Raw genomic sequence first — 25,793 nt, 5'->3', positions numbered from 1 at the left:
AGGTTGCTAAATTTCAGGACAGTCTGCTGTTCCACCCAGGTTTGGCAGAAGCTGCTTTAAAAACCTCTTCCCTTTTGCTCTGTAAAGGTTTTCCCTTTCAGGCCAAGCTAGGACAGGCACTGCAGTCTGCACTCTCTGTTGCCCTGTTCAGTTGTGTGATGTCTTCTATTCCTCTTCTGCTGGCAGATGTTGAATAGTTTAGGAACTCGATAAAAAGGCAAAAAGATCAGGTTTGGGAGCACCTGAGCAACCTGAAGATATGCAAGTCTGCAGGACCTAATGAGATGCATCCCGGGGTCCTGAGGAAATGGCTGATGCAGCTGCTAAGCCACAGTCCACGGTGTCTGACAAATCATGGCAGTCAAAGTGCCCGGGGACTGCAAAAAGCAAAAGGTTGCCTTCATCTTTGGAAAGAGTAGAAAGGAGAACCCTGGAAACTGCCAGCATCACCTCTGTGCCTGGGAAGATCCTGGAACAGATCCTCCTAGAAGCTCTGCTAAGACACATGGAGGACAGTGAGGTAGAGGATGCATGGGCAGCATGGTTCACCAAGGGTTGGCCTGAGCTCTGAGGCCTGCAATGCTTCTTTCTCTCTTTATCTTGTTTTCCCCTACTTGTTCCAGTTTCCCTACTGTTCCAGGGTGGAAGGGGTATAGAGAGAGGTGTTGTGCATCTCAAGGAAGGGCACAGAGCTCACTTTTCCCAGTGAAACACTCCCATGCTCAGCTCAATAAGCTTGCCCTAACCTAATGGCTCATTTAAAACAAAAGCAGTAAACTTCTACCACACATAGTTGAGGTTTGACAGCACAATTTAAGCCTCCTCAAGGGCAATGGAAACGTTTCCTTTGACTTCACTGCCTCATATCCAAAACCAGTCGACATGGCCTCTAAAGAACTAAGCAAAGTATACTTGATCATGAAATCCTTTTTTTCCCTCTGACTTCCCTTTGTCACCTCCCATGCAACAAGGTAACAGCCCAGGTGCCTTCCAGGTACACTTGAGATAGTCAAAGTGATTTTCAAGTCATAAGGAAAATGCCCATTTCTTGAAAGGACTCAGGGAAAATCCCAGCTGACAGCAAGCCCCCAGCAGGTGGATGATGCTCAGATGCACAGAAAGCAGGAGTCGTGTTCTGGCCAACAGCTAAGATAGTCTTCTCTGCCCCTTGCTGCCCCAGAGCGGCTGCTGCTGCCAGTTGAGAGGACTCTCCAGTACACTGCCTATTAAAAAACCCTGACATGATCCCATGCCACCATCTCCTGTGGCTCCAGGGTACCTAGCACTGACAGATCGTCTGCAGCACTGCTCTGCTCACCCTACTCTGAAGAAACTGGAGTACACAAAACAGTGCCCTGGATTGGCTGTTGCCTCCTGCATCCCGTCCCTGGATCCTGTCCCAGGCGTGCCACTGTCTGTTGTCTGGCTACAGAGGGAGTCCCTTCCTTGGCACCCGCCAGAGAGGGTGAGTCTGTCCCAAGGCATGGAGTCTGTCCCCATGGTGAGTGCTGAGTGCTGGAAGACATCATCATCCTGGCCAGCTGCTGACTGTGGATTTGGCTGAATATTGTCCAGCAGAGGTAACTCATGGCCCCAAAGCCCTTCTCATTTGATGGGTTCTTGAGATTCATTTGCACTCTTGCCCTGAAGGTCATGCTAACCACAAGCAGTCACATCTCTGTTCTCATGCCCAGCCCAGCTCTGCCTTTCCTGTGCAATTTCCATGCTGCATTTGACAGCCTTTCTCCCTTCATGAAAATTTCAACCAAGTTAAATGTCCTCAGGGGGAATGTTATAATCACACAAGAAGTTTGAAAGGATCCACATGAACTTGCTAATTTCCTTTGATATGAGTATTGATTAAGGGCATCTGTAAGGAGAACTGAAGTACAGGACCCACAGAGGACTGTGAGCAGCAGAGATGGGAAAGTACAAGTGAGGGACAAGGATGCAGAACCACCTCGTGGAGCAACAGTGATGTGCTAGTTTGAGGCTAACTGGAGTACTTTAGTGAGAGAAATCAGATGCTAGGCTGTGAAATGGAACCAGTGGTGATGTCTGCTGCACTCAAGGGCTTGCTGAGATGGACAAAACCCAGAACACAAAACACAGATAACGCAGTGCCTTTCTGTTGCAGCTGCTGCCTGCACCTTTCTCCCTGGCCTGCTCTCTGTGTAACTAATCCTCCTGCTTTCTAACTCCCCATGTTAATCCTCCAAACTCACCTTGCACATAAGGCCAACTCTGGGATAAGGTAGAGGGGTGGAGAGGAGGTGGCAGGGTGGTTGGGAGCCCCTCCTGGGCACTCTGGTTTCTGGGAGGAGAGTCATGTTTCTGTATTACCTTTAACATGTATATAGCTGTAAATATGGAAAATGTCTGCTTGTATATTGTGCTGAGCTGTAAATATAAAACTTCAGGCCTTAATTTCCAGCTGGCTGAGTCTAGTCTGGGTGATTTCATAAAAGTGGATGGGCAGGTAACCTCCAAACCATCACGAGTGACCACATTGGCAAGGTGTTTATGGGTCTGTGAAGACTCTTGTGTCTTTCTCTGCGTGTGGCATGTTCTGGTCTGCATTCTGACTTTGGTCCATGTGCCCACGGAAAGAGTCTTTCCCATCATCTCAGCTGGTTTATTTTGCTCCACATCCAGGGAAGCAAGGTGACCTGAAGTGCCCTTCTACCCTTACCACAGAGAGCACAATAAGCATCAGGGCTGTTTGAAAAGACTAAAATCAATCCCACCTGAGTGCAGAAGTAGTGCAGGGAATCAGAATGGGACCAAGGAGCAAAGTGAGGAGGAAGTGATCACACTAGGAACTGAGCATCCCTACATCTGTGAAGCAGGGATTTCATGTTCAAGCTCAAACAAAGGAGGTGATCAAACTGTGGGTGAGGGCAGGACTAAGCCCCACATGCTGACCTGAACACTGGTAACACAGACCCCAGGGCAGCAGGAGAGGGTAAGTGAGCTTTTGGGAATGCTTTGTTAATCACCAGTTCTGGAGGCAGCTGGGGTTGTAGCAACCATTTTCCCTCCACCAGAATGAACAGCCCTCAACATCCAGCACAGTTCTTATGGGACCTGAAACAGAGCTAAACCCAACGGAGGGGGCTGCTTCTGTAGCCTAATTGCCAAAGGTGCCTGAATTACCACCTCCAGAGTTTGCCAGTTTATCTCCTGGGGGCCTGCAGGCACCTCACTGTAGTCAGATTGCAAGGCTGGACCATAGCTGGGACATCTCAGCTGGCCATGGCTATTAGACAGGAGTAAGCTGTTCACCATCCTAGCTTCCTCCTGCTAGGAAGGCAGCAGGCAGAGTGAGGAGTGTGGAAGTGGTACCAAAGGCAGTGCAGCCAGGGGCTATGGATATTGGCAAGGGAGAGAGAGGCAGCTCTGATGTGCTGCAAAAGATCCCCTGAGACTCTACAGCTGCTCGAGAAGCAGGGCAGCTTGCACGATTGTTTTTAAGGACCTGGAGGTTTTTGAAAGAGGGTTGGATGAGGCACTTAGCACCATGGTTTAGTTAACTACAAGGTGTTAGGTGATGGATTGGACTCAATGATCTTGAAGGTCTTTCCCAACCAGTTAAATTCTGTGATTCTGTGTACTGCATGGTCCAAGCCCTGGTGAGAAAGCTCACGTGATTTAACAGGATCACTAAAGATCTTGTAAGAGAGCAGGAGGTAGACCACAGTTAGCCTTTATTGCAAGAACCTAAGTAAAAGTTCTTTCTTCCCCTATCATTCTGCCTATGGGCGAAATCAGTGTTTTCCTCCGTTGAAACACCATCACCTCATTAGAGCATTAACAGCAAGGGAAATGCATCTGCCACAGGAGGCAAAATTAATGACACCAGGACAACATATTTACCCTAAGGCTCACAAATCAAAGAGACATTTCTTGCTGCAGAGTCCTGCCTTTGGCTTCGGAGGATGCCTTGCTGTGAAGTGCCTGTGGAGCATCACCCTGGCTGCCTCAGTACAATCGTGCCCAATACACAAAGAACTCTTTTTTTCAGAGCAGCCACCACAAGCCAGTGTACGACAGAAAGTGTCATGCTCATGGTGGGTTTGGTGTTCCCTGGTGACAACCCTAGCTACTAAGCAAACCAGCAAATGAAACTCCAACCATAGAAGCCAGAAGGTGAGGGCAGAGGCCCAGGGCAGCTCCGAGCTGCAGCAGTGCCATGGCACCCTGCATTGGCACAACTTGCTGGAAAAATCAGATCAAGGCAAAGTTATTGTTCTGCTCCATCAGGCTAAACACAGCATCCTCAGAAAGTTCACCCATCACATGCAATAACTTAGCTTCCTGGGACCGTGGCAACAGTTTTGGGTGCTCACTGCTGCATCTGAGACTCTGAATCATATCCTGTGATATCAAAATGTATTTATCATCAACAGAATAAGGCTGAGCAACAAAGGCACCTGCAGAGCCAGAACAAGACATGCAGAGATGTCCAAGTCTCTAAATCCTGTCTAGGGCTTCCATTCCCACTGATCTCAGGGATCCCAGATACTGCATGGGCATGAGCAGGCTCACTTATGGCAATGGTGTTTACAGACTGGAGCAGGCACAGCAAGCCCAATCCGGAGTAGGGGAGAGGCTGAGGCCATGCTGAGTGGAATCATCAGGAAAGCGTCACAGACAGAGGAAAGTACAATTGTCCTCTGCCTCCAGCTGCCTGCTGCCAGAAGTGTGCATGCAGACAGAACCACAAGTAGCAGTAACACAAACATGGCACGAAGAGAACTTACATCAAGATTTAAACTGCTTCCCTTCACTTGGTTAGCTTGAAAAACCATCTGAGCAAGAATCTGGCCTCATGGCATGACTTGGATATAAACCACCCATCTGACACACCAAATTTGCAAGCCCTTCCTCAGCAAAATGCTGCTGAGGTCTCCCAAGAGAAATACTGCAGTGACTGCCAGATCCAGGTGATTACAGAGTGAGTCACAGAAAGAGAATGTCTCTGGAGGAAGCAGAGCTAAAGCCATCTCCATATGCACACTGGCGTGGTCTGAGGCCATCCACCCAATAACCAGTGTCTGAAGTGGGTTGTGAGTTTGCAGCTGTGGGGCCATGGCTGACTGCAGCAGGAGCCATGCCAGCAAAGTCCTGTCAGTGCTTCCCGGGAGGAGAAGCCCTGCCGAGATGTTCTTTCTTGTGCCTTAAAGCACTTGTGCACGTTGGTGGCTCGGCTTGCTGCACAGTCAGTGAACACCTTTGTCCACAGACCCAGCTCTTCTAGGGGACGGTAAGGCTGGCACCACACAACCTCTTTGGGTCTGCACTGGGCACTGCAGGACAGTCTGTGTGCTGTGTTCATCCTTCCCTGCCTCTCTGCCAGGGCTGATAACAGGCGCGGGTTTTGTCAGCTCCAGGGCACAGGGGATACTTCCACACAGGTTATCAGACAGACACAGCACAGGAGCCATTTTCAGGAGCTATTTTATCTCACTCCACAAACCATGAGCTCCGAGGTGAAAAGCCCTGTAAGGGAGTTGGCATGCTCCGGATTTACCCAGCTACCCCGAGGTAGCCACGAAGAGCACACAGCCGCGGCAGTCACAACGACTGTTCAAATGTGCCAAAGCTGGCTTGCACCCAGGTGGACTGAGGGCTGCTGCCAGGGTAGTCATGGCAGGCTGGAATTCACTGGAGGTGCTACAGCTTGTGCTGAGCTCTGTAATGTCTCAACGTGGCACAGAGTGCCTCTGAGCACATTACCTGCAAGCTAACTCACATTATATACAACTACTTGAAGGGAGGCTGTAGCCAGGTGAGGTTGGGCTCTGCTGCCAGGCAGCCAGCAACAGAAGAAGGGGACAGAGGCTCAAGCTGTGCCAGGGCAGGTCTAGGCTGGATGTTGTTAGGAAGTTGTTGTCAGAGAGAGTGATTGGCACTGGAATGGGCTGCCCAGGGAGGTGGTGGAGTGGCCGTGGCTGGAGGTGTTGCAGCCAAGCCTGGCTGGGGCATTTAGTGCCATGGTCTGGTTGGTTGGGCAGGGCTGGGTGCTAGGCTGGGCTGGGTGAGCCTGGAGCTCTCTGCCAGCCTGGCTGATTCTATGATTCTATTTCTGCAGATTCATGACTGAGTGCAGTCAGTGTCACAGCTAAAGCCTTCACAGTGCAAATGAGTCTGTGGACATCACTCTGCAAAGCAGTGAAGCTCACTGGGGAGGACAATGGAAGGGCAGATCCTCTCAGCCTGGCTGGAAGCAGGTAGCAGAGATGCTCCTTGTGCCTGATACTGAGTAACTGCTGAGTTGCTTTGCATTAATTAAGACTGAGCTCTTCAGTGCTGATCGGGCTGAGAGACCTGGGGCACTCTTGCCCGTGGTTAAATAAAAGCCAGCATTGCACCTCCAGGGGGAAAGCTGCACTCCAGCAGAGGGCCAGCTCAACTCCCCAGGGCTAATCTGATTTTTACCGTGGTTTAGGAAGCCAGTGTAGCAAATTCACCTGTGGGACTGCATGGAACCCCATGAGAAAAGATATCCACTGAGGAGAGGAGGCAGGAGGGAAAATCTACTTAATGAAAAGAAAAAGGTGTTATGAATAGTACTGAACTGCTGTCAGGCAGTCGAGGTTTCTGCTCTCAAGTCAGAAGGAGCTGCTTTGTTCTGCTCTGCACACTCCTCTCAAAACATTTATTTGAAAAAGCCTTCATTTTGTTCCTTTCTCTCCAAATGTTTCCTGCTTTGTTCTTTCTGTGCTACTCTGACCTTGCGCTAAAGAGACTGCTGGAAGGTCAGTTATGAACATCAATAGGTGCAGCATCAACTCCAGTGTCTGGTCAATACCTCTCTCTGTGGCCAGAGAGGTCTGGGAATTGAGTGGACCTGCTGAGTTTTGTAAGCTCTGGGCCTTGAACGTTCTCTTTATGTCACAGCTTTGCCAGCTTTCCCTTTCCTGTCTCCATAGTGTCTCTTGATCTGCTGTCAGAAGGTGCATGCAGAAGCTGGAGAGAAGAGTGGTTTGGTGTCTAAGACTGCTGAGCAAACACTGATCTATGGCTGCAGCACCAAATGATGGGCAGAGGTGACCAAGAGCCTTCAGACAAACAGGATGGCTCAGCTACAGGGACAAGTGTGCTTGGCTCTGCTGAGGCCACACCTCAAGTGTTGGGCTCAGTTTTGGACACCACAATGCAAGAGAGATGCAGGGGTGCTGGAGCAGGTCCAGAGGAGGGCAAGGAAGCTGGGGAGGAGCCTGGAGAATGAATCTTATGGATGTTTCTGTGGTTCTGTGAAGCGACAACAGAAGCGCTCAGGAGCTGGCACAGAGGGCAACGTGCAATGGGTCAGAGGCACACAGCTCACCACATCCAGCACCAGCAAAACAAACTTCCTTCTCCTTTCAGAATTCCCCTTTTTTAGCTCACTACAGTTCACCTTATTTTCACACAATTTGTGCAGTGTTGCCTCGAAATGAATTCCTCCTTTCTGGCTCTCAGCTTCAATGTTCCCATGTTTAGCTTAAGCTCCCAGCCCTCCCCTTCACACATTTCTTCTCACTTTGGCAACTTCCTATGTGGTCTCCTACACCTTGAATACCACACAGAATCTGTCTGTTCACTGCAAGACATCCTCGAGGCACATCTTGAGTGTCTTTTACCAGCTATTTTTTCAGTCTTCATTTCTTCCTATACTTAAAATGGATGGAAGAATGTGAGAGTTAAAATTCTTGACCAGGCTAGAGAAGAATCCCTTCAGGAGCTGGCTGGCTCACTCGCCAGCTCACAGGACGCTGGCGTGAGCTCAGGCCCAGGCTGCAGCTGAGCCCCACGCAGCTGGTCACACAATTGCTCCCCCCACACCCCTCATGGGATGGGCAGGGGAAAAGGGAAAAAAAAAAAAAAGTGGGTTAAGGAGAGTTTAAGAGAGCAGCACAAGCAGAGGAAGAGTGGCACAGAAGGTCTGTGTGTTGTAGGGGAAGGTGGTCCACTGGTGGACACCGTTTGTGGGGCTAAGTGATCACAGATCCACCCTGCAACGTACAGCTCTGCAATACATGGTCCCTGCAGGGACAGGGAGCTGGAGCAGCACCTCAGCAGACAGCCTGCAACTGGCTAAGCAGAGAGCTGGAGCCAAGCAAGGAAGCCTGGGGCAGTTCTGGTTATGCCCTGGAGCAGAACTGGGAGAATCTGAGGACCTTTAAAACAAAACAGTAACAAATTGCCAGGTCTACCCAACAGGTGGATCAGGTGTTCCCAGGGGGCTTTCCTTGCTCATCTGTGGACCTACATTCCATCTAAGTCTTGTTTCCAAAGCTTCCTTCTTTTGCTGGCTCACAAAGCCTTTACACTTCCACCCTTCCCAGCTGCTGGCACGTAACGGAGGCACAATAGTTAATCAACGTGTCCTTCTGCCCTTGCAGTGCTTGGGGGTTGCTGATGGCTGGCACAGCTTGAGTAAGATGCTGGGCTGCTCTCACTTATCCCTTCTGAGTAACTGAATACTTGATAAAAGGCACTTCTCCCTCAGAAGCTGTGCATGCTGCCCACAACCAGAGTCTCTATGCTGCTGTAAGAGCTGAGTTTCAACCACGGACCTGGTGTTTATGACACTGACAGCCACTTTGTATGTCAGACCTCGTGCACCCTTCATCTTACAGCTGTGTCAGGCCCTAGCCTGCCGTGTTTGCATCACCTGGGGGGCTCTTCAGACCTTTAAAACCACCTATTTCTGTGCAGAACTGTGAAATGCACATCTGAATGCCGGGCCATCAAACACACACCGTCTGATGGCTTCATCAGAGGTTTGTATTCACATTTCCAGAAGGAAAATATACGAAACTAGGACAACCTGCCCAATAAAACTGCATCTTTTGCACATTCCAAGTCACTGTATCACTGCAGTAGATTCAGTGCAGTTCATATATATTCTGTATTTAATGTGTATGTTTTCTAAGACAGACAAAACATGAGGTGCTTAACGAGGGCACAAGGCACAAGGGCAGCCACTTCAGCCGTGCAGAAATCTCTATCTGACATTGGATGTGATAAAAACAACACACTCAGCTTAGCACGTGGTCACAACAAGAGCTGCTGCTTCCATACCAAAGTTCTTTGGCTCTGCTCTCACATTCGTTTATCACAAATTCCTTCGGCAGAGCAGGAATCGATTCCATCCATACCTCACGCTCCAGTGATGGGCTCTGAATAAAGGCAGCACACTGACATGGTATGGACCTCTGCAGCTAATACTTCAAATGTAAGAGATCAGGGAGAGATCCTCAGCTTGGATGCCAAGCAGTGCTGCTGAGCTTGTGCTTCATGCTGCTGCGTGCTCGCAGACTTCCCCACTTGCTTTTGAAAGAGATGGCTGCAGAAGGATCAGACAGAGGCCCCGGGAATCAGCAAGCAGCTGAGGAGCACAGAGAGTCAGAGGAGCTACCCGAGCTTGCTGCCTGGCCCCGTTTGTCTGGAAGCCTATACAGAAGCTAAGCAGCCATGCAACTCCCCCAGCCTAATAATTTTTCTGGGAAAGAAACAGGAATTAAGGGAAGAGAGGAAGAAGTAGTTCCACAGCTCTCCCTCACAGCTGTTCTTGAAGATGCACATTCAAAAGGGTCATTGTGTAACTGCAGTGAAAATATTTCTGCATGAAAATGTGTGCACCTAGGGTGGGACTGAACATCATTTCCTTACCTACATTTCTGTGGTTGAAGAACAAACCCAAACCCTGTGGGTAAGGATCCCCACGCAGCATCTAACTGTGCAGTGAGCTGTGTGTTCACAGCTTCCTCTGAAAACAGCATGAAGCTGTAGATGAGTTCCAAGGCAGAAAATAAATCAGAAGCAGGGCTCCCTGGTAATGGGCGCTGGCAAATCTCAAGCAACCTATCTTTAGGGAGTGCAACAGCCTGGCCTCATCCAAAACCTGGCCAGGTAGCCTCCCTTCTCCTGCAATGGCCTTTCAGCCCAGCCCCACCATGTGAATGCACCAAGAGCAGGTACTCCCTTCCTAGATATTGTCCTGCCTGAAGGGAATTAGAGCTTCCATCAGGCATGGTCCTTTGAGTCTTCTAACCCTGTGAAAACCAGAGCCATGCAGCATGCTCACTGTGTCTGCCTTCATGGTCAGTAGCTGTCAGCAGCTGCAGATGGGCTTTGCCAACAGGTATTTATAGCAAAGTGTCATCTCTAGATCAAAGCTGATTTCTGCAGACGGTTCCTCTTCTTAGCATGTACATGGATAGAAGCTACTTTTATTTATTAAGCCTGATGCCACTAGTTTCACCCTTAAATGTCATTTAGTGGTTTCCATTCATGTGCTTTTAATCATTTCATTACTGGTCAACTCAGGGGCAAATGAGCAATGGACTCGAACATATGGGGAGAAATGACCCTTGCTGCCAAGGAGTTAAAAGTATTAAAGTGCATTAGCCATTTTCTGCAACAGTTGTCAAGCTAATTTTCAGTAAATTACTTAGTCCCTGTGTTTATTACTCAGCCATAAATCCACTGCCTCGGCAGGAAAATGACATTACACTGCTGGAAGCACAGACTGCAGCCACTGCACCCCAAAATACATCCCTCTGACAAGGCTTCTCTGCTGGTCAGAAAGAGCAGCTTCTGAGCCAGTGAACTCACACCTGGTTGCATGATCCAGTGATGAGGGTGACATTGATGGGCACTGCTGCTGCGTGCCTCCATGTAACTCCAAAAAATCAGAACATTCTGTAGCAAAGAATGGCTTACTGGGAAAGAACACACTGGGAACACAGAAGGAAACTGAACAGAAAAGAGAATCACTCTCGTCTGCTTTGCAAAGGTTTTCCATGGCAAAAGATGAGGCACTTGTGGAGATCTCAATGGCAACTCCCCTTCCCTCCAGCCACTGCCCGGCAGCCAGGCTGCTGGAGCCCTTGGTGTAAAGCATGTAGTAGTGTCTATAGAGAAACACCTTTCACTACCACTTAATGCTTAGGTTATGAGTGGGTTTAGAAGATGAAGGTGTTAAAAAGAGGAAATAATTTAGTAAGCTCTGAAGGTCAGCACCTGCTGGAAATTTTACACTCAGTCTCACTTCCCATTAGCCCCATGTCTGATGTGACTAAGTTGTAGATCCCTTACGCCGTGGCATTGCTCACGGTGCTCTTGGAATCACAGAATCATAGCACCAGTCAGAGTTGGAAGGGACCACAAGGATCATCCAGTGTCAAGCCCCTTGCCATGGGCAGGGACACCTCATCCAGCCTGGCCTTAAACACCTCCAGGGATGAGGCTTCCACCACCTCCCTGGGCAACCTCTTGCAGGCTCTCACCACTCTTATGCTGAAGAACTTCTTCCTAACATCCAGTCTGAATCTACCCATTTCTATCTTGGTTCTGTTCCCCCCAGTCCTATCACTACCTGACATCCTAAAAGGACTCCCTTCAGCTTTTTGTAAGCCCCCTTTAGATACTGAAACATCACAATAAGGTTCTCGAGAGAGCCTGAGTCAAACATACCCCAATCTAAGACAACCCCTCACCAGCCCTGGGCTCAACTAGCCAGAAAGCACCCTCTTGGATAGTTTTCTAAAGCAGGAGCCCTGCACTGGGTTTGCTGAGGAAAGCAAAGTGATCAGGGGAGAAAGTAAGATACCACTCTGATCTGCTGCTGCTGAGTTTTGCCACTGACAAATCAAACATTATTATTAATCAGGTACAAAGTACATCATGTAGGCTTCAATTCTTATTATTTTACAGCAACATTGAGGTTATCATTGAAGAAGAAACAGCAAATCAGTTTATGAAACCACAGGCATATGTTTGCTGCCGACAGAAATACTCACAGGGACTTTAATTAGTGTTACCTAGCAGTCTCCGTGCTCCCATCTAAAGATATTCCCCTCTGTGTCCTTGCACAAATTATAGTCTATTCAAACTCAGGAAAAGATAAGTGTAAGATGAAAAGGTACACATTAAAGTACCTGAGAGACAGTGATTAAGGAGAGGACATTTGGAGAGCTGTCACTCTGGCATTTCTTTTCACCAGAGGTATCATCCCTGCTGATCTGATATCTGACCACTTGGTGTGTCAGCAGCCACGAATCTGCTCCTTTGCTTTCAATGATTGCATAAAGAAACAGAATGGTCAGGTCTGGAAGTGACCTCAAGGACCATCCAGTTCCAACCCCCTGCCATGGGCAGGGACACCTCATGCGAGAACTGGTTGCTCAGAGCCCAGTCCAGCCTGGCCTTAACAACTTCCAGGAAGGGGCTCCTACCACATCCCTGGGCAGCCTAAGCCAATGCCTCACCACCCTCACACCAAAGAACTTCTTCCTAAGATTATTCCTAACTGCTGTAAAGAAAAATCAAACCAAAACAGGAAACAACGACCAAACATTGCAGCTGACGTTGGTGTCTAGACATTTATGTCCTCACCTGTAGCTCTCCCACTAGCTTCCTGAATTTTCTACTCTGCAAAAGCAGTTTAGGGAAGAGCAGTGACATGACAGAGCAGTTAATATGGACGAGCTCTTGTTCCACTAAGTGGCATTTCTAAAGAATGCACAGCCTTGATTCCACAAATTACTCCAGCTGCTGCTGTTTCCCAGTCACTCACTGGTCATAAATGTGTATTTACTTAGTGTGTTATCAGTGACATAAGAGAAATGGGTTCCACTCAGATGCCTTTCCATGAAATCAGGCTTTTCTGACACAAACGCCTCTGGTGGAGCTGGGGAAAGCTGTAATTGGTTTAGAGCAGCAAAACCCAGACAAATGCACAGTAGTGGCACAACTGTCTGTGTCCACAGTGTCTGTTGTGAAACACAGGAAACAAATACCAACCCCAGACTACAGGCAAAGACAGAGGGCAGAGATCTAGCTTGAACCACTCTTCCTGCAGTCCTCTTTTAAGGTCTTGCCTTAAAATACACCAAGAGTTATAAATCAGTTAATCATCCAACACTTCATGCATCCATTCACTTGGGGATGTAGTACACCAGTATTGCACAGCAGCCCATAGCTCCAGGAAGATCTCAGACATGCTTATGGGTGTCAGAAGGAGGAACAGTTTGTGTTAATGATCATAGTAAAGAAATGGTACAAAAGAAGCCTCCTCAACTTTGTAACAACTCCATAGAAGAGAAATCTATTTTAACCTTTTCTTATTCTTTAAAAGGAAAAAAAAACCTGCAATATTTAACAGTAAGTAGGCTTTAAAAGATATTGTACCCAGACTTGGGTGACTAGAAGATGGATGTGCTTCGTAGTGACTAACAAGCTGGTTGTCAGCTGGCAAGGCTGTGACTGGCGATGGAAAGCACAAACCTGCCTGATTTAACTCTTCGGTCCTGCACTCCGAGGAACAAAACCCCCTTCAAAGAAGCAGAGCAAAGGACAAGAGAATCTGTCAGACCCCTCACCAGGAGAATGAGAGCTACAGCAGAGCTCAGGGATGTGAAGCTACAAGACACTGCAAAGCACCTTATTAGTTCATACTGCTGCACAGTACCATCCTGCTCTGGAAAGTGACTCAATCAAAAATCAGACACAGGCAATGGTAGACTCTTTGCCATTAACGGTTCACAGCTGCCACCAGGCAGGAGCTTCCTTTGGGAACACAACAAATCCTGGGAGGTGGAGGAGATCAGCGTCTGCCAAACACCACGGCAGGAACAACACAACTGGTGCATGCCACACCTGCTCCACCCTCTTGAACATCAGAGGAGCAAAGATGTGACTCTGCCTGCTCCTGTGTTTTTCATGGAAGATGTTTAGGCACATACTGGGGACTAATAAGGAGCTGCCTATAAGCCATCCGATGGACAGGGCCTGCCAGAATTCCTGATTTTACCTGAGCTGCAAGAAATAAATACATGAAGTCTTCTCTTAGAGTCCACTCCCACACAAAGAGCAGGGAAAAGTTCTAATGATTACTACCTTGCTCCATTCAGGCAATTTCTGTCCTCATCTGCATCCTCTAGAACTTCAGTGACACTCCTTCAAACACACACAATGAGTTTAATATGGCATTCCCTTCTACAAGCCGCTGGGAACTGCAGTTCAGGAGCTCAGTAAGCACTCTGAATAGAGCTCTGAAACCAAAACTTCCCTGACTAGAGGTTGTTTTGACTACAAACCGTTGGATCTGGAAGCCAGAGGACTGAGGGTTCTTCTTCAGTCAGGCATGGGAAGCAGTCAGAAAAGGTACCTTTTTGTTTCAACTACTGTAATTTGCACATGTGTAACTGAGAGAAGAAACCAATCTTTGACCTAAATTTAATTGAACACTTTCCTCGTTGACATCGAGGTTCTCCTTTCCTGGCAGTTCATTCCTTAGCTGAGAAACAGCTGCCTTTTGCCTGTTGTTATGCACTCCCACAGCACTGCTAATAAGATTCAGTCTGGGAAAACCTGCAGTTTGGTAACCGCAGACAGTAGGCAGGAGTGCAAATGTGTATTGCCAGCACACTTGGTAAGGCAGGAAACATTTTATCAAATTTCCATGTAAAATCACATTCAGAGCTCTAAATCAGCATGGGAAGGCCAATTTTGGTTGAATTATAGAGCTATCCAGAAACGCTGTGTGTGCAACAAGAACTTCTCTCCCAGCTCCTTTCATTCAAAGCCACAAAACATTCTGTTCTCACTTCCATAGGGATTTACAAGACTACAGAAATGAAAGCTTGCTGTGAATGGTAATGGCTGCAAAAGAAGCCTCCAGTTCACAGCCTTCTTTGTGCTAGAATGATGGTGGTGACTCTCCACAATGAGGTTGGGGTTTTGGAAGACAAGAGGAAGACTGATGGAAGTGACAAATGGAATGTGCTTTTGATATGTTGTAGGGAGCCTGAGGATTTGGCTCTGCTCATTCAATCAACGTTTGCATGATGAAACCTTCTATGTCTGTACCTTGAGTCCTGCCTCCCTGCTTTGAGGAGGAAGGTTTTACTTTCTTTCAGCTGGATGAAGCATAGACCTTCTCTTCAGACACTGCTAAAAAGAAGGCAACATCTCAGCATGAAAGCCCTATAGTCTTCGTGGCTTTGAGATTGAAGGAACAATCTACACTGCTTTTACTGTGTTATCTGGAGTCCTGTGTACTGCATGGAATTAGTAAAGGCTTCTGAAGCATCCTCTGACAATGTTATTGTCAAGGAGAGGAGGCTTTTACACTCTGGACCCTTGTTACTTGCACTGCTTCCCTAGTCTTCCCCATGGATTGACTGATCTCCATGACACTATCGAAAAGAGAATCACAACCCAGAGCTAAATCCCTCAGACCTATCATTTGTCCAAAATAGAATCAATTAATCAATCAAAAGTCTCAAAAAAACCCCAAACCACTTACCTTTAAAATTTGGTCTGATTCTTGCATCATACCCTGATGTCCTTCCCATCAATTTGTCCAAAAAATCTGAAGGAGACAGGGTCTGTGAGGGGGATTTTCCAGATCTTGAATCATGTTCTTTACAGAATGTCGTCCTAAATAAATTATTAGCCACCATTAGCTAAGATTTGGCTTGTGTGATATCCATGTCATGGAGAAATTACAGCACTAAATCAAATGGCCCCAGATCAGCGACAGTAGCAATCAATACTTTTATAGGATGCTGCAGTCTATTTCTCACCTGAAAACTTTACTCCAGAGCTTATGGTAGTGCGTGTGGATACAACTTGCTATTCATAAACCACCACTGGCTTTCAAGAGAAAATCAGTACAGCTTTAAGACTTGAGAAGATTGAGTTTGCTCTTCACCTGAATGTGCAGAGCAGTCTTACAGGGACTTTGATGCCCTGTTTCACATTATTGCTTTAATTCCAGGTATGCTGTGAAAACTATCTGCTAATGCTGGGTTAAGGTGGTCTTAAACTTCCAGACACCAGCTAACAACGCTCAGCAAGCAACAGTGAAAAATCTGGGCTTTGTTAGCACTGGGAGTGCATACATGCAGAAAGAAAGGTTTCAAAGGTGCTACCCAACAAAGCTTTCAGCCATGCTGCTGGCTGCCTGCATTCCTCTTTGGAGGGTTCCTGGGACCTTAGTGGGGGTTACCAATGACCATCAAGCAACAACATCTTTCTGTACTAGCACCAGCTGGTATTTCTATGGAAGTTCTGGGAACACAGCCCTGCTTTCAGGATTGAAGAGTAAACTTCTGCTACCACACAGTGCAACCAAACACTATGCACACAGCATGCTGCATATTGCAAGCACATTGCATACTGCAGAGGAAGAGAATTTAGGAGTTCCCCACAGTCGTTCCCTAGGGAAACAGAAACCACAATGAAATGATCATATGAGGTGTGCAGGGGCACAGATTTCATCATCATGCATTATTCTGATTCCTAAATGACTAATTGCATTTCATTTATATGTCCAGATAGTCTTTGAGCCACATTAGAAGTAATTATATGAGTGGGTTTTCTTAGCCATTCTTGCTTTATGTATTTGCCCAAAGGGAACTGCTCCGTCTCAGGAGTGTTTCATGGTTGTGGTTTTGGAGTTTACTTCCATTTCTACTCAAGTATGAACAAATTACATATCATCTGAGATGAGAAACAAATATGAGAACCTGTATTCCTTTACTAAAGCACCAGCACTGTTAACAGGCAAGGAGATAACAAATTCTTGTGGTGTGCTTCTCGGCATTTTTTCAGGTTCCATTTCCAGGGGGTGGTTGCTTTATATTATTCTGCCTTCATCAACGACATTACAAAATATCTTTAGTTTGCAATACATGCTAGACAATATTCCCCACTTACATCCTAAGAACATTCAGTTAAGATAATAAAAGCCAGGAAAATAATCCAGTGCACTTATTTGGGGTGTTCCCACCCAAATTACTTCTATTTTCCTTCAGAGCCCTCTAGTTCTGAGTTGCATTGTGATCCCAGAATCAGGAATGCAAACACTACTCCACTCTGCCACCCTAGATAGACTTCATTACTCAAATAAAAGCACTCCATAGGTGTACCTTGCAGCCTACAGCATAATAATGAATCTCATAGAGATAAGAATGACCTGTTTGCACTGCGCTGCAAAAAGTCAATAGCTGAAGCAAAGGCTCAGGGAATGCTGAACAGCTGGAGAAGCAATCGCCTCCACTGGCACTTGCAGTGAGCACAGCATAGGTCTGATCCAGAAAACCTCTTCTCTAATGGCAAACAACGACATCCTTGGAAAAGCTGATTCAAGCCTTTCTAGAGCCTGCAGAGGTGACTACCAAAGCTACTTCCTAAGGATCCTCAGGTGAGAGCAGAAGATTTGCATTTCAGAATAAACAACTGAAGAAAGTCTTCCCAGCTCTGCTGATGCTGAATGAGAAAGCATGCCTTGAATCCAAGCAATGCAAAACCATCACCAACTTGTGTGTGTGTGTGTTACCAAGCAACCAGTCTCTGGGTGTAAAAGTGATAGCCTGCATGGAATGAACATGAAATACTTCCAAACCTAACAAATGAGTAGTACCTTTATAGTTATGATTTCCACAACCTTCTGACAAAAAAATAGCACATAGTTGTATCACCTACCTGAAGTGGTTTGTCTCTAAGAAAAATGCAAACAAGGTTGTCAAAATGTTCACTAGCTGCCGGTTCATTCCTCCTGCTTTCTGTGGTGATTTGGAATATATCCCAGAAACGATTCCAGAGAGATGCAGGGAAAAAGTAAGCTGCTGCTGCTGCCTAGATTCCCAGATTCAGCAATAATTTAATTTCCTTGATAATCAGGAAGAGAAGGTCTGGATCTCTACAAACTGGGGGTAAAAAGGAAGTGCCAGTCCTTGGAATCATGGTCAGGTTAAGCCTAGGCTCATCTCCAGCAGCCAAAACAAAAGAGACAAAGCAACAGACCTGGCCTTGCTTTTAGTGATAGAGCGTGGGGGGAGAAAGCAAAAAGAAAAAAAATGGGGGGGGGGGGGGGGGGGGGGAGAAAAAATAAAAAGAAAAGAAGAAAAAAGAAGGCAAGGAAGACCCCCACTAGGCGATGAGCATCACGCAATGAGGAACAGCGCTGGCAGCAGCTCTGGTGCCGGTGTGTTTAATCCCCGGGTTTCGCTTTGGAATTGGTATTTAAGCACGGTGGAGGGGCTGCGGGGCGACGGGGCTGGGCTGCGCGTCCCCGCTGTGGGCAGGGAGGCGTTGGCGCTACCGGGGAGGGAAGCGGGGAGGGACAGAGGGACGGAGAGGGGCTGCGGGCGGCGGTCGCGGGCAACCCCGACGCCTGTGCTGGAATGAGGCGAGCGGGAGCGCACCGCGCTGGAGCCAGCGCTCGGACAGATCCGCGCCCGCACTGCGCCTGCGCACGGCGGAGGGGCGGTGAATACGCACCGGGGGGTGTCCGCAGGATGGGGGCCGGGGCGTGTGTGCGTGCTGGGGGGTCCCTGCGGGCTGTGTTTGCTGCGGTGCGGGGCTCTGCGTTCAGGCTGTGTTTCCGTCCGCGGGGCCCTGCGGCAGTGCGGCGCGGGGGTGCTTCTGCGTGGCGCGGGAGGTGCACCTGTAGGTGCGGCGTGCTGCTGAGCGGGGGGTGCCGTCAGGGGGTGTCTCTGCTGGCTCCGCAGGGAGGCGTCTGGGAGTGGGATGCTCGTAGCCGTGCCGGTGGCAAGGGTGGTGTCGGGGGCACGGGCTGCTCAGCTGCAGCTCCTCAGGTTAGATGAAGGATGTCTCTGAGTCGTCGAGCCGTTCATGGGGAGAGAGAAACTTGCCCCTCTGAGGCACGTACAGTGTCTGGTGGGAAGGCTGCTCAACACTACCTTAAAGCACTTTGGTAGCATAATTGAAGGTGTGCAGCTGAGGAATCTCATATCACACCATTCAGGCAGTGTAAAACACTTTTTCTTCTGCTACCACCATAGCTTTCCCTCTCTTCCAGCACTGGTGTCTCTCTGGTTCTGTGTTCTGTCCAGCTCTCTGAGAAGCTGGATGCTGGATGCTTCCCCACCAGTTCAGCTCAGCTCCACTGGAAGATCTTAAATTTAGTGTAAATCAGAATTGGATCTGTTTCAACAGCCTAGAAATGAATTCCTGAAAATATGTCCCTTTTGCCCATCCTACACACCCAAAATGAACAAATCACTGTTCTTTCTTCAGTGTTAGGTCCTGTTGTATTCTCCCGCCACAAAACAAGTCCACCTGAACACTTCACTGCCACAGGAAGCATTTGCACAGACACAGATGCCACTTCATGGCAGACTGAACCATGTTTGTGGCAGTCCTCAAAAGCTGGTTCTGAAAAGGAGTTTGTTCTGTTCCCCTGTTAGCAAGCATTAAAGCCACTCGCCCTTTATTAAATGAAACTGCTGCATTTATGATTACATGAAAATGCTGCATTTTGCTTGTTCAGTCTAGTTTAATACTGTGAAAAGAAGCCTGCTCTGCTAGCTGCTGGTCAGAGAAGGCATCGTTCACGAGAGACTAAACAACTGGGGAAAGCAGCCCAAACATGCAGACGCAAGTCAAATCCCTTACTGCCTTGCCTGCTGAGTAGCTGTCAGCAGCATGAATGAAGTTTCAGCAGAAAAGAGGCCACAGATTTTGTTTTTATCCAACCCACCGATGTTAGTGGTGGGCATTGTGGGTTGATGTGGAATCACTGCACTGTGACATCTTCTAACCTCTCCAGGAGACAAGTCCTTCTGATAACACGGGGAAGAAGAGAGGTTCTGTTATGTCTCATGCTGCAGCATCTCATCCTGAGAAATGAAGCTCAGAAGCTGCACCTGGAAAGAAGGGAATAGCTTTGGGCCAAGAGAGGCTCTCATTTCAAAACCTCTGCTGCTCCCATCTAGACAGGACCCCCGGAACTGCTACGTATTGTTTCCTTGGGTTGAGATAAATGGAGAAGTTGGGAAGCAACAGTTCGTATCAGCTGCAGAAAAAGATCCGTCTCTTTAACCTACACTGCCACCTGCTTCAGAGTGTGGGAAGTCTCAGGCTGCTGTCAGAGTCCTGATGCAGGATTAGGGGAGCGCAGCAGAGGAGCTGCGGCGAGGCTGTTGAGGTGCGCCGGGTGACACGGCAGGCTTTAACAGCCTGTCAGCGGTCATCTCCCTTGCGGTGGAAGAAAGTCACGGACCACTTGTAAGAGAAAACCTTGAAGGCTGCTTGCCATGCCTCAGCTGCTAGTGCCCGTTTGTTGCACTCCAGGGCTGTTTGGAATGCTGAATAACTTTATCTCTCAGCTGAGTAGCAGCCACAGGACATTCTTCAGTATAAGCTGCCCTTAGCTGGGGTAGGGATTGCTAGAACACAGTGAGAGATGGAATAATGAAAATGCTGAGTACCTACCACAGCATCCCTCACACTTCTGAATGGCCATAGGGGCCTCAGGACTATGCTACTCAGCATGGTGGCTGCATAAAACATGCCAAATAAACTTAATTATTAAAGTGTGTTACTGATATCAACTCGGGTAACAGCAACAGTCACTCAACTCCAGGAAATGTCAGGGCTCAAAGCAACTATTGTCTCCTATCAGAGGGTTCCCACCTGCATTTGAGGAGGAGCAGATTTCAGCACATCCTCACCCCTTTCCCGTGCGTGAGAGCACACAGGAAAAAGTTCCTGGATTCAGCATCCTTGCAGCAGTCTCTCCTCACATTAAAGGAAATGGAATTGCTCTGCAGTTGTTCTAAGTGCTGTACATTGTTCATCTACAGCTAAACAGTGTCCATAAAATGCATGCATGATGGTGTGGATAGACTCACAGCTCTGCAGACCAGGGGCACCATTTGAAAGCAGTGTGCCCGGCTGTGCCCGGCACTTACCAGTGCCTCCTCCCTGTGCAGGGGCGAGAGCTACGGAGACTACAACCACTGCTTTGGAGCAATTTTTGGGTAGACTTGCACAGATGTGATTCTCCCCAGCATCACTCATTTGTTGTCTCTCACAACACGTTTCTGGCAGATGAAGTATGGCAAATGAACGGCCATCAAGGATTGCAACCTGGGGAGAGATGGGGAGGCACAGGGATGTGAAGGAGAATGAGAAGGAACGCTGCTCTGTTGGCAAAGAGGCTAAATAGCAGATCCCTGTGTTCCCCAGGTGTACACCAAAGAATCATAGAATCATAGAATCAGCCAGGTTGGAAGAGACCTCCAAGATCGTCCAGTCCAACCTATCACCCAGCCCTGGCCAATTAGCTACACCATGGCACTAAGTGCCTCATCCAGTCTTTTCTTGAACACCTCCAAAAACTCAACAACCACACTAAACAGGGGCTACTACTTCAAGTATGAACTAGTTCAGCCATTTCTCCATCCCATCTGAGTTTCTTAGGCACTGACTTCTGGGTAGAAAATAGGGCAGAGGCATTCTGTTTCCAGGTGAAAGATGTGGTGGCAGCTAGCTGGCAGCGCATGCTTTGTGTTTGCTTGCACTGTGGGTGCAGCTGTGGAAGCCTCAGAAATGGAAGAAATCAGGTCACGCTGCTGTGGAGGCAGGGAGTTAGTTAACGTGGCCGAGTCAGGAGTATAGACAAAAATAGAATGACTTTATTTTCCTGAAACCTCACCTCCAAAACTACATACAGAAATTAATTGAGTTTAATTAGCAGACTCGCTTTGATTGAGAAGCTCTTACAGGGATGCCATAGATAGATTTGACTATTTTAGAAGTCAGGAGGTGGAAAAGGCTAAGCTACTAAACAGAGTATTCCCCACTATCAACCAGGTGAGCAGGAAGTTGGCTACTCACAGGTGGGTCAGGCTGGCTGAGAGGAAGGGCAGCCCAGATGCTGTCAGCTCTCTCTGTTTCAAAGGACATGCGAGGCTCCTTAGGCCTGTTGAGCTTGCACAAAGGCTGCTGGCGGTGGGGAGCCATCCCAGGCAAGGACCTCCTGCCCCTCAGGAGCCTGTGCTTGGCAGTGCCAGGGGACTCTCTGCAGGAACTATCCAGGCAGGGGAGCACTCTGCGGTGGGCACCCCAAGGCAGGCAGCACCCCAAGGCCTTATCCCTTACCCAGACAAAGAGTGGATGAGCACTTCCAGGCACAGAGTACACAGCCAGTCCCCAGTGTGGCTGCAGTGCGGGCACGGCACAGGCACCCCTCCTGCTGAAAGGGCTCTTGCTGCCCCCTAAGAGCCTGCAGGGCACCTTTCCTCTCCACTCACACCACGAAGGAAGGAATTTCGGGTATCCAGGGCTTCAGGACACACACTGCTTTGTCAAATTATGATAAATAAGCAATCCAGGAGCAGGCCTCTGAGGAAACAGAATCCATCACTTGGAATGTGCAATTAGTGTCTAGAGAAGGGGGAAGCCATACAGCTTTCAGAATGCTAGCTCAGATCAGCATCATTGTGGAGCATTTGCTAACCACGCCAAGTGTGTTTCAATATACTGCCAAAGAGGGATGACTGAAGAGCACAGTCTCTGGAAAAGGTTCAGTTACAGGGAAGGTGGAAAAGTCAAAACAAAAACCTGGAGGTAATAAAAATTAATCATAGAATCAGTCAGGGCTGGAAGGGAGCACAAGGACCAGGCAGTGCCAACCTCCCTGCCATGCCCAGGGACACCCTACCCTAGAGTAGGCTGCACACAGCCTCAGCCAGCCTGGCCTCAAACACCTCCAGCCATGGGGCCTCAACCACCTCCCTGGGCAACCCCTGCCAGCCTCTCACCACTCTCCTGCTCAACAACTTCCTCCTCACCTCCAGCCTCACTCTCCCCACCTCCACCTTTGCTCCATCCCCCCCACTCCTGCCACTCCCTCACAGCCTCAAAAGTCCCTCCCCAGCTTTTTTGTAGCCCCCTTCAGATGCTGGAAGGCCACAAGAAGGTCACCTGGGAGCCTCCTCTGCTCCAGCCTGCACAGCCCCAACTCTTTCAGGCTGTGCTCACAGCAGAGCTACTGCAGCCTCTCAGCATCCTCCTGGCCCTGCTCTGGACACTCTCCAGCATCTCCACATCCCTCTTGTCCCAGGGGCTCCAGAGCTGGATGCAGGACTCCAGGTGGGGTCTCAGCAGAGCACTGCAGAGGAGGAGAATCCCCTCCCTGGCCCTGCTGGCCACACTGCTGCTGCTGCAGCCCAGGCTCTGCTTGGCTTTCTGGGCTGCAAGTGCACACTGCTGGCTCCTGCTGAGCTTCTCCCCCAGCAGCACCCCCAGGTCCCTCTGCTCAGGGCTGCAAGATGAGCTAAGGATAAGGTATCAGCTGGCCTGATGCCTGATATTTTTGAACTGTAGTGTCACAAAAAGGATCCAAAATGCAAACCAATCCTGTTTCTTTTTCATTTTAAGAACTGCATGAGTAAGAGCTCTTTTCCAGTGCCAGCAGTGATTGCCAGCGAGGCAGTAACTGCTTTTTCATCTATCCAATATGAAAACAAGTGAAGTGTTTCAAACATTTGAATGTTTATTTTGTATCTGACGTTCCAGACAGAGCATCCCTGATTTGTCAGTGCAGCTCCAGCTGGCATGTATTCAAAATAGCTGCCTGACTATCTCTAAACTTAAATAAACCCAAACCAAAACAAAGCCAAAAAAAATCCCACAGAAATCCTTCCTTGTTCTCTATTACTTCATTTTTCTCTTTAAATAATAACAAGCAGGAGGAGAGCATAGTAAATTTAGCTGGAATGAAATTAAGTGTTGTAACTATATATATATTTTACACTCAGTTTACTTTTTCCATCTGAATTTTGCTTTCTGAAGGTTTGAACGTATATGTTATGCATATTTAATGAGTTATAATGCATGCATGCAGTTGTCTCTGTGCTGTAAAGTGCCTGAAAAGTGTGCTAGTTTGAGCCTAGCTGGGACATTTTAGTGAGAGGAATCAGATGCTAGGCTGTGAAATGGAACCAGTGGTGATGTCTGCTGCACTCAAGGGCTTGCTGAGATGGACAAAAACCAGAACACAAAGCACAGATAACGCAGTGCCTTTCTGTTGCAGCTGCTGCCTGCACCTTTCTCCCTGGCCTGCTCTCTGAGTAACTAATCCTCCTGCTTTCTAACTCCCCATGTCAATTCTCTCTCTAACCTGCTGTCTGTGTAACTGATCTATCTGCTTCCTAACCCCCTGGCTGACCCTCCAAACTTCCTTGGGCGTAAGGCAAAGTCTGGGGTTAGGGAGAGGGGTGGAAAGGAGGTGGGAGGGTGGCTGGGAGCCCCTCCTGGGGACTCTGGTTTCTGGGAGGGCTGCTGTGCTTCTGTGTAACCTTTTAAACTTGTGTGTTTCTGTGTAGAGATGTACATGTATTGTAAATACCTGCTTGGACATTGTGCTGAGCTGAAGTGTGAAGCTCCACTCTAATCTCCAGCTCGGCTGAGTCGAGTCTGGGTGGTTTCATGAGAGTGGGGGAGCAGGTGACAGCCAAAATGGCACTTCCTGGTGGGATTTTTTCCGCTGCAAGTACAGGGAATGAAGATGCCAAATCTCACCTGAATTTCTTGTTGTCTCACCCTCATTTAAGGTCTGACAGTTTTGCAGCGTTGCCATGCAGGGAGTCAGCTGAGTTTTCACCAATAGGCTCAGGTGGGTTCAGCCATTGCTTTCTGGCACTCCCACCAGATCCCTGCTTTCCCAAGAACTTCCTATGGCACAACGCCCGTCTGGGCGGCTGGCAACTCTTTATACCTCCTGTGGTACCAGTGAGGCTGTCACAGACCCAGGCAGCACTTCTGGTACCAGTGAGGCTGTCACAGAGCCGGGCAGCACTTCTGGTACCAGTGAGGCTGTCACAGAGCCAGGCAGCACTTCTGGTACCAGTGAGGCTGTCACAGAGCCAGGCAGCACTTCTGGTACCAGTGAGGCTGTCACAGAGCCGGGCAGCACTTCTGGTACCAGTGAGGCTGTCACAGAGCCGGGCAGCACTTCTGGTACCAGTGAGGCTGTCACAGAGCCAGGCAGCGCTTCTGGTACCAGTGAGGCTGTCACAGAGCCAGGCAGCACTTCTGGTACCAGTGAGGCTGTCACAGAGCCGGGCAGCACTTCTGGTACCAGTGAGGCTGTCACAGAGCCAGGCAGCACTTCTGGTACCAGTGAGGCTGTCACAGAGCCAGGCAGCACTTCTGGTACCAGTGAGGCTGTCACAGAGCCGGGCAGCACTTCTGGTACCAGTGAGGCTGTCACAGAGCCGGGCAGCATTTCTGGTACCAGTGAGGCTGTCACAGAGCCGGGCAGCACTTCTGGTACCAGTGAGGCTGTCACAGAGCCGGGCAGCACTTCTGGTACCAGTGAGGCTGTCACAGAGCCGGGCAGCACTTCTGGTACCAGTGAGGCTGTCACAGAGCCAGGCAGCACTTCTGGTACCAGTGAGGCTGTTACAAGGTAGCATTTCACAAAGGACATGAAAGCAGCTGGCATTTGAATGAGGTATCCCTGGCAATAAGGGAGAATGTGAGTATAGAGGAATATCCACTTTGACCTGTCCAGATCTCCTTGTGGACGAGGAGAAGGGAGAAGGGTTGAAATGAGCTGTTCATTCAGTGTGTGGTTCATAGTGGGAATGGGAGTGGCTGGCAGATGCCCAGGTAGGAGAAAAACTAGTCAGAAACTTCATAAAATTACTCCCATCCCTCCCTTCCTATTTCCTATTTCGAAATGAATAGGTTTGTCCTCTATGTCTGGAATTCCTCGAAGCAAGGTGTGTTGTGCATCGCCCGATTCGAGAGAGCATCCAAAGAGCGGGCCCTGCCTCCACAGGCAGCCTCTGACGTTCAGCCGGTGCCTTGCTGTTTAAACCTCCCGGGAGCAGAGCCTCCCAGGCTGCAGATCGTGGCTGACTGTCAAAGGGGCGCCGGCAGGCAGGAATGCCCCAGACCCATTCCAGCAGTGGAGCTCTCTCTCTGCACCTGTAAAGTCAGGGACCTGAACTCAATGAGGTTTGTGTCTGCTG

At 48.7% G+C, this 25,793-nt stretch overlaps 1 protein-coding gene across 7 annotated transcripts in view; it reads right to left on the bottom strand.

The window, feature by feature from the left end:
• The window catches only part of GLRA2 (glycine receptor alpha 2), a 114,412-nt gene extending 96,555 nt beyond the window's left edge, over nucleotides 1-17,857 (bottom strand). For 5 of the 7 annotated variants that reach the window (XM_064152119.1, XM_064152123.1, XM_064152120.1 and 2 more), the window contains exons 1-2: nucleotides 17,488-17,857; nucleotides 15,305-15,438 (exon numbers count right to left, since the gene is read on the bottom strand). In XM_064152119.1, the coding sequence (XP_064008189.1) occupies nucleotides 15,305-15,438; nucleotides 17,488-17,555 (202 nt within the window). In that variant the 5' untranslated portion in view covers nucleotides 17,556-17,857. Of the gene's footprint in view, nucleotides 1-15,304; nucleotides 15,439-17,487 lie in introns of those variants that run through there. The other 2 variants (XM_064152124.1, XM_064152125.1) reach the window with 2 other exon arrangements.
• Nucleotides 17,858-25,793: the final 7,936 nt, after the last annotated feature.

Source organism: Pogoniulus pusillus, chromosome 12 (genome assembly GCF_015220805.1).
Source record: "Pogoniulus pusillus isolate bPogPus1 chromosome 12, bPogPus1.pri, whole genome shotgun sequence".
Taxonomy (NCBI): Eukaryota; Metazoa; Chordata; class Aves; order Piciformes; family Lybiidae; genus Pogoniulus; species Pogoniulus pusillus.
This window is presented reverse-complemented; position numbering and strand designations above follow the sequence as displayed.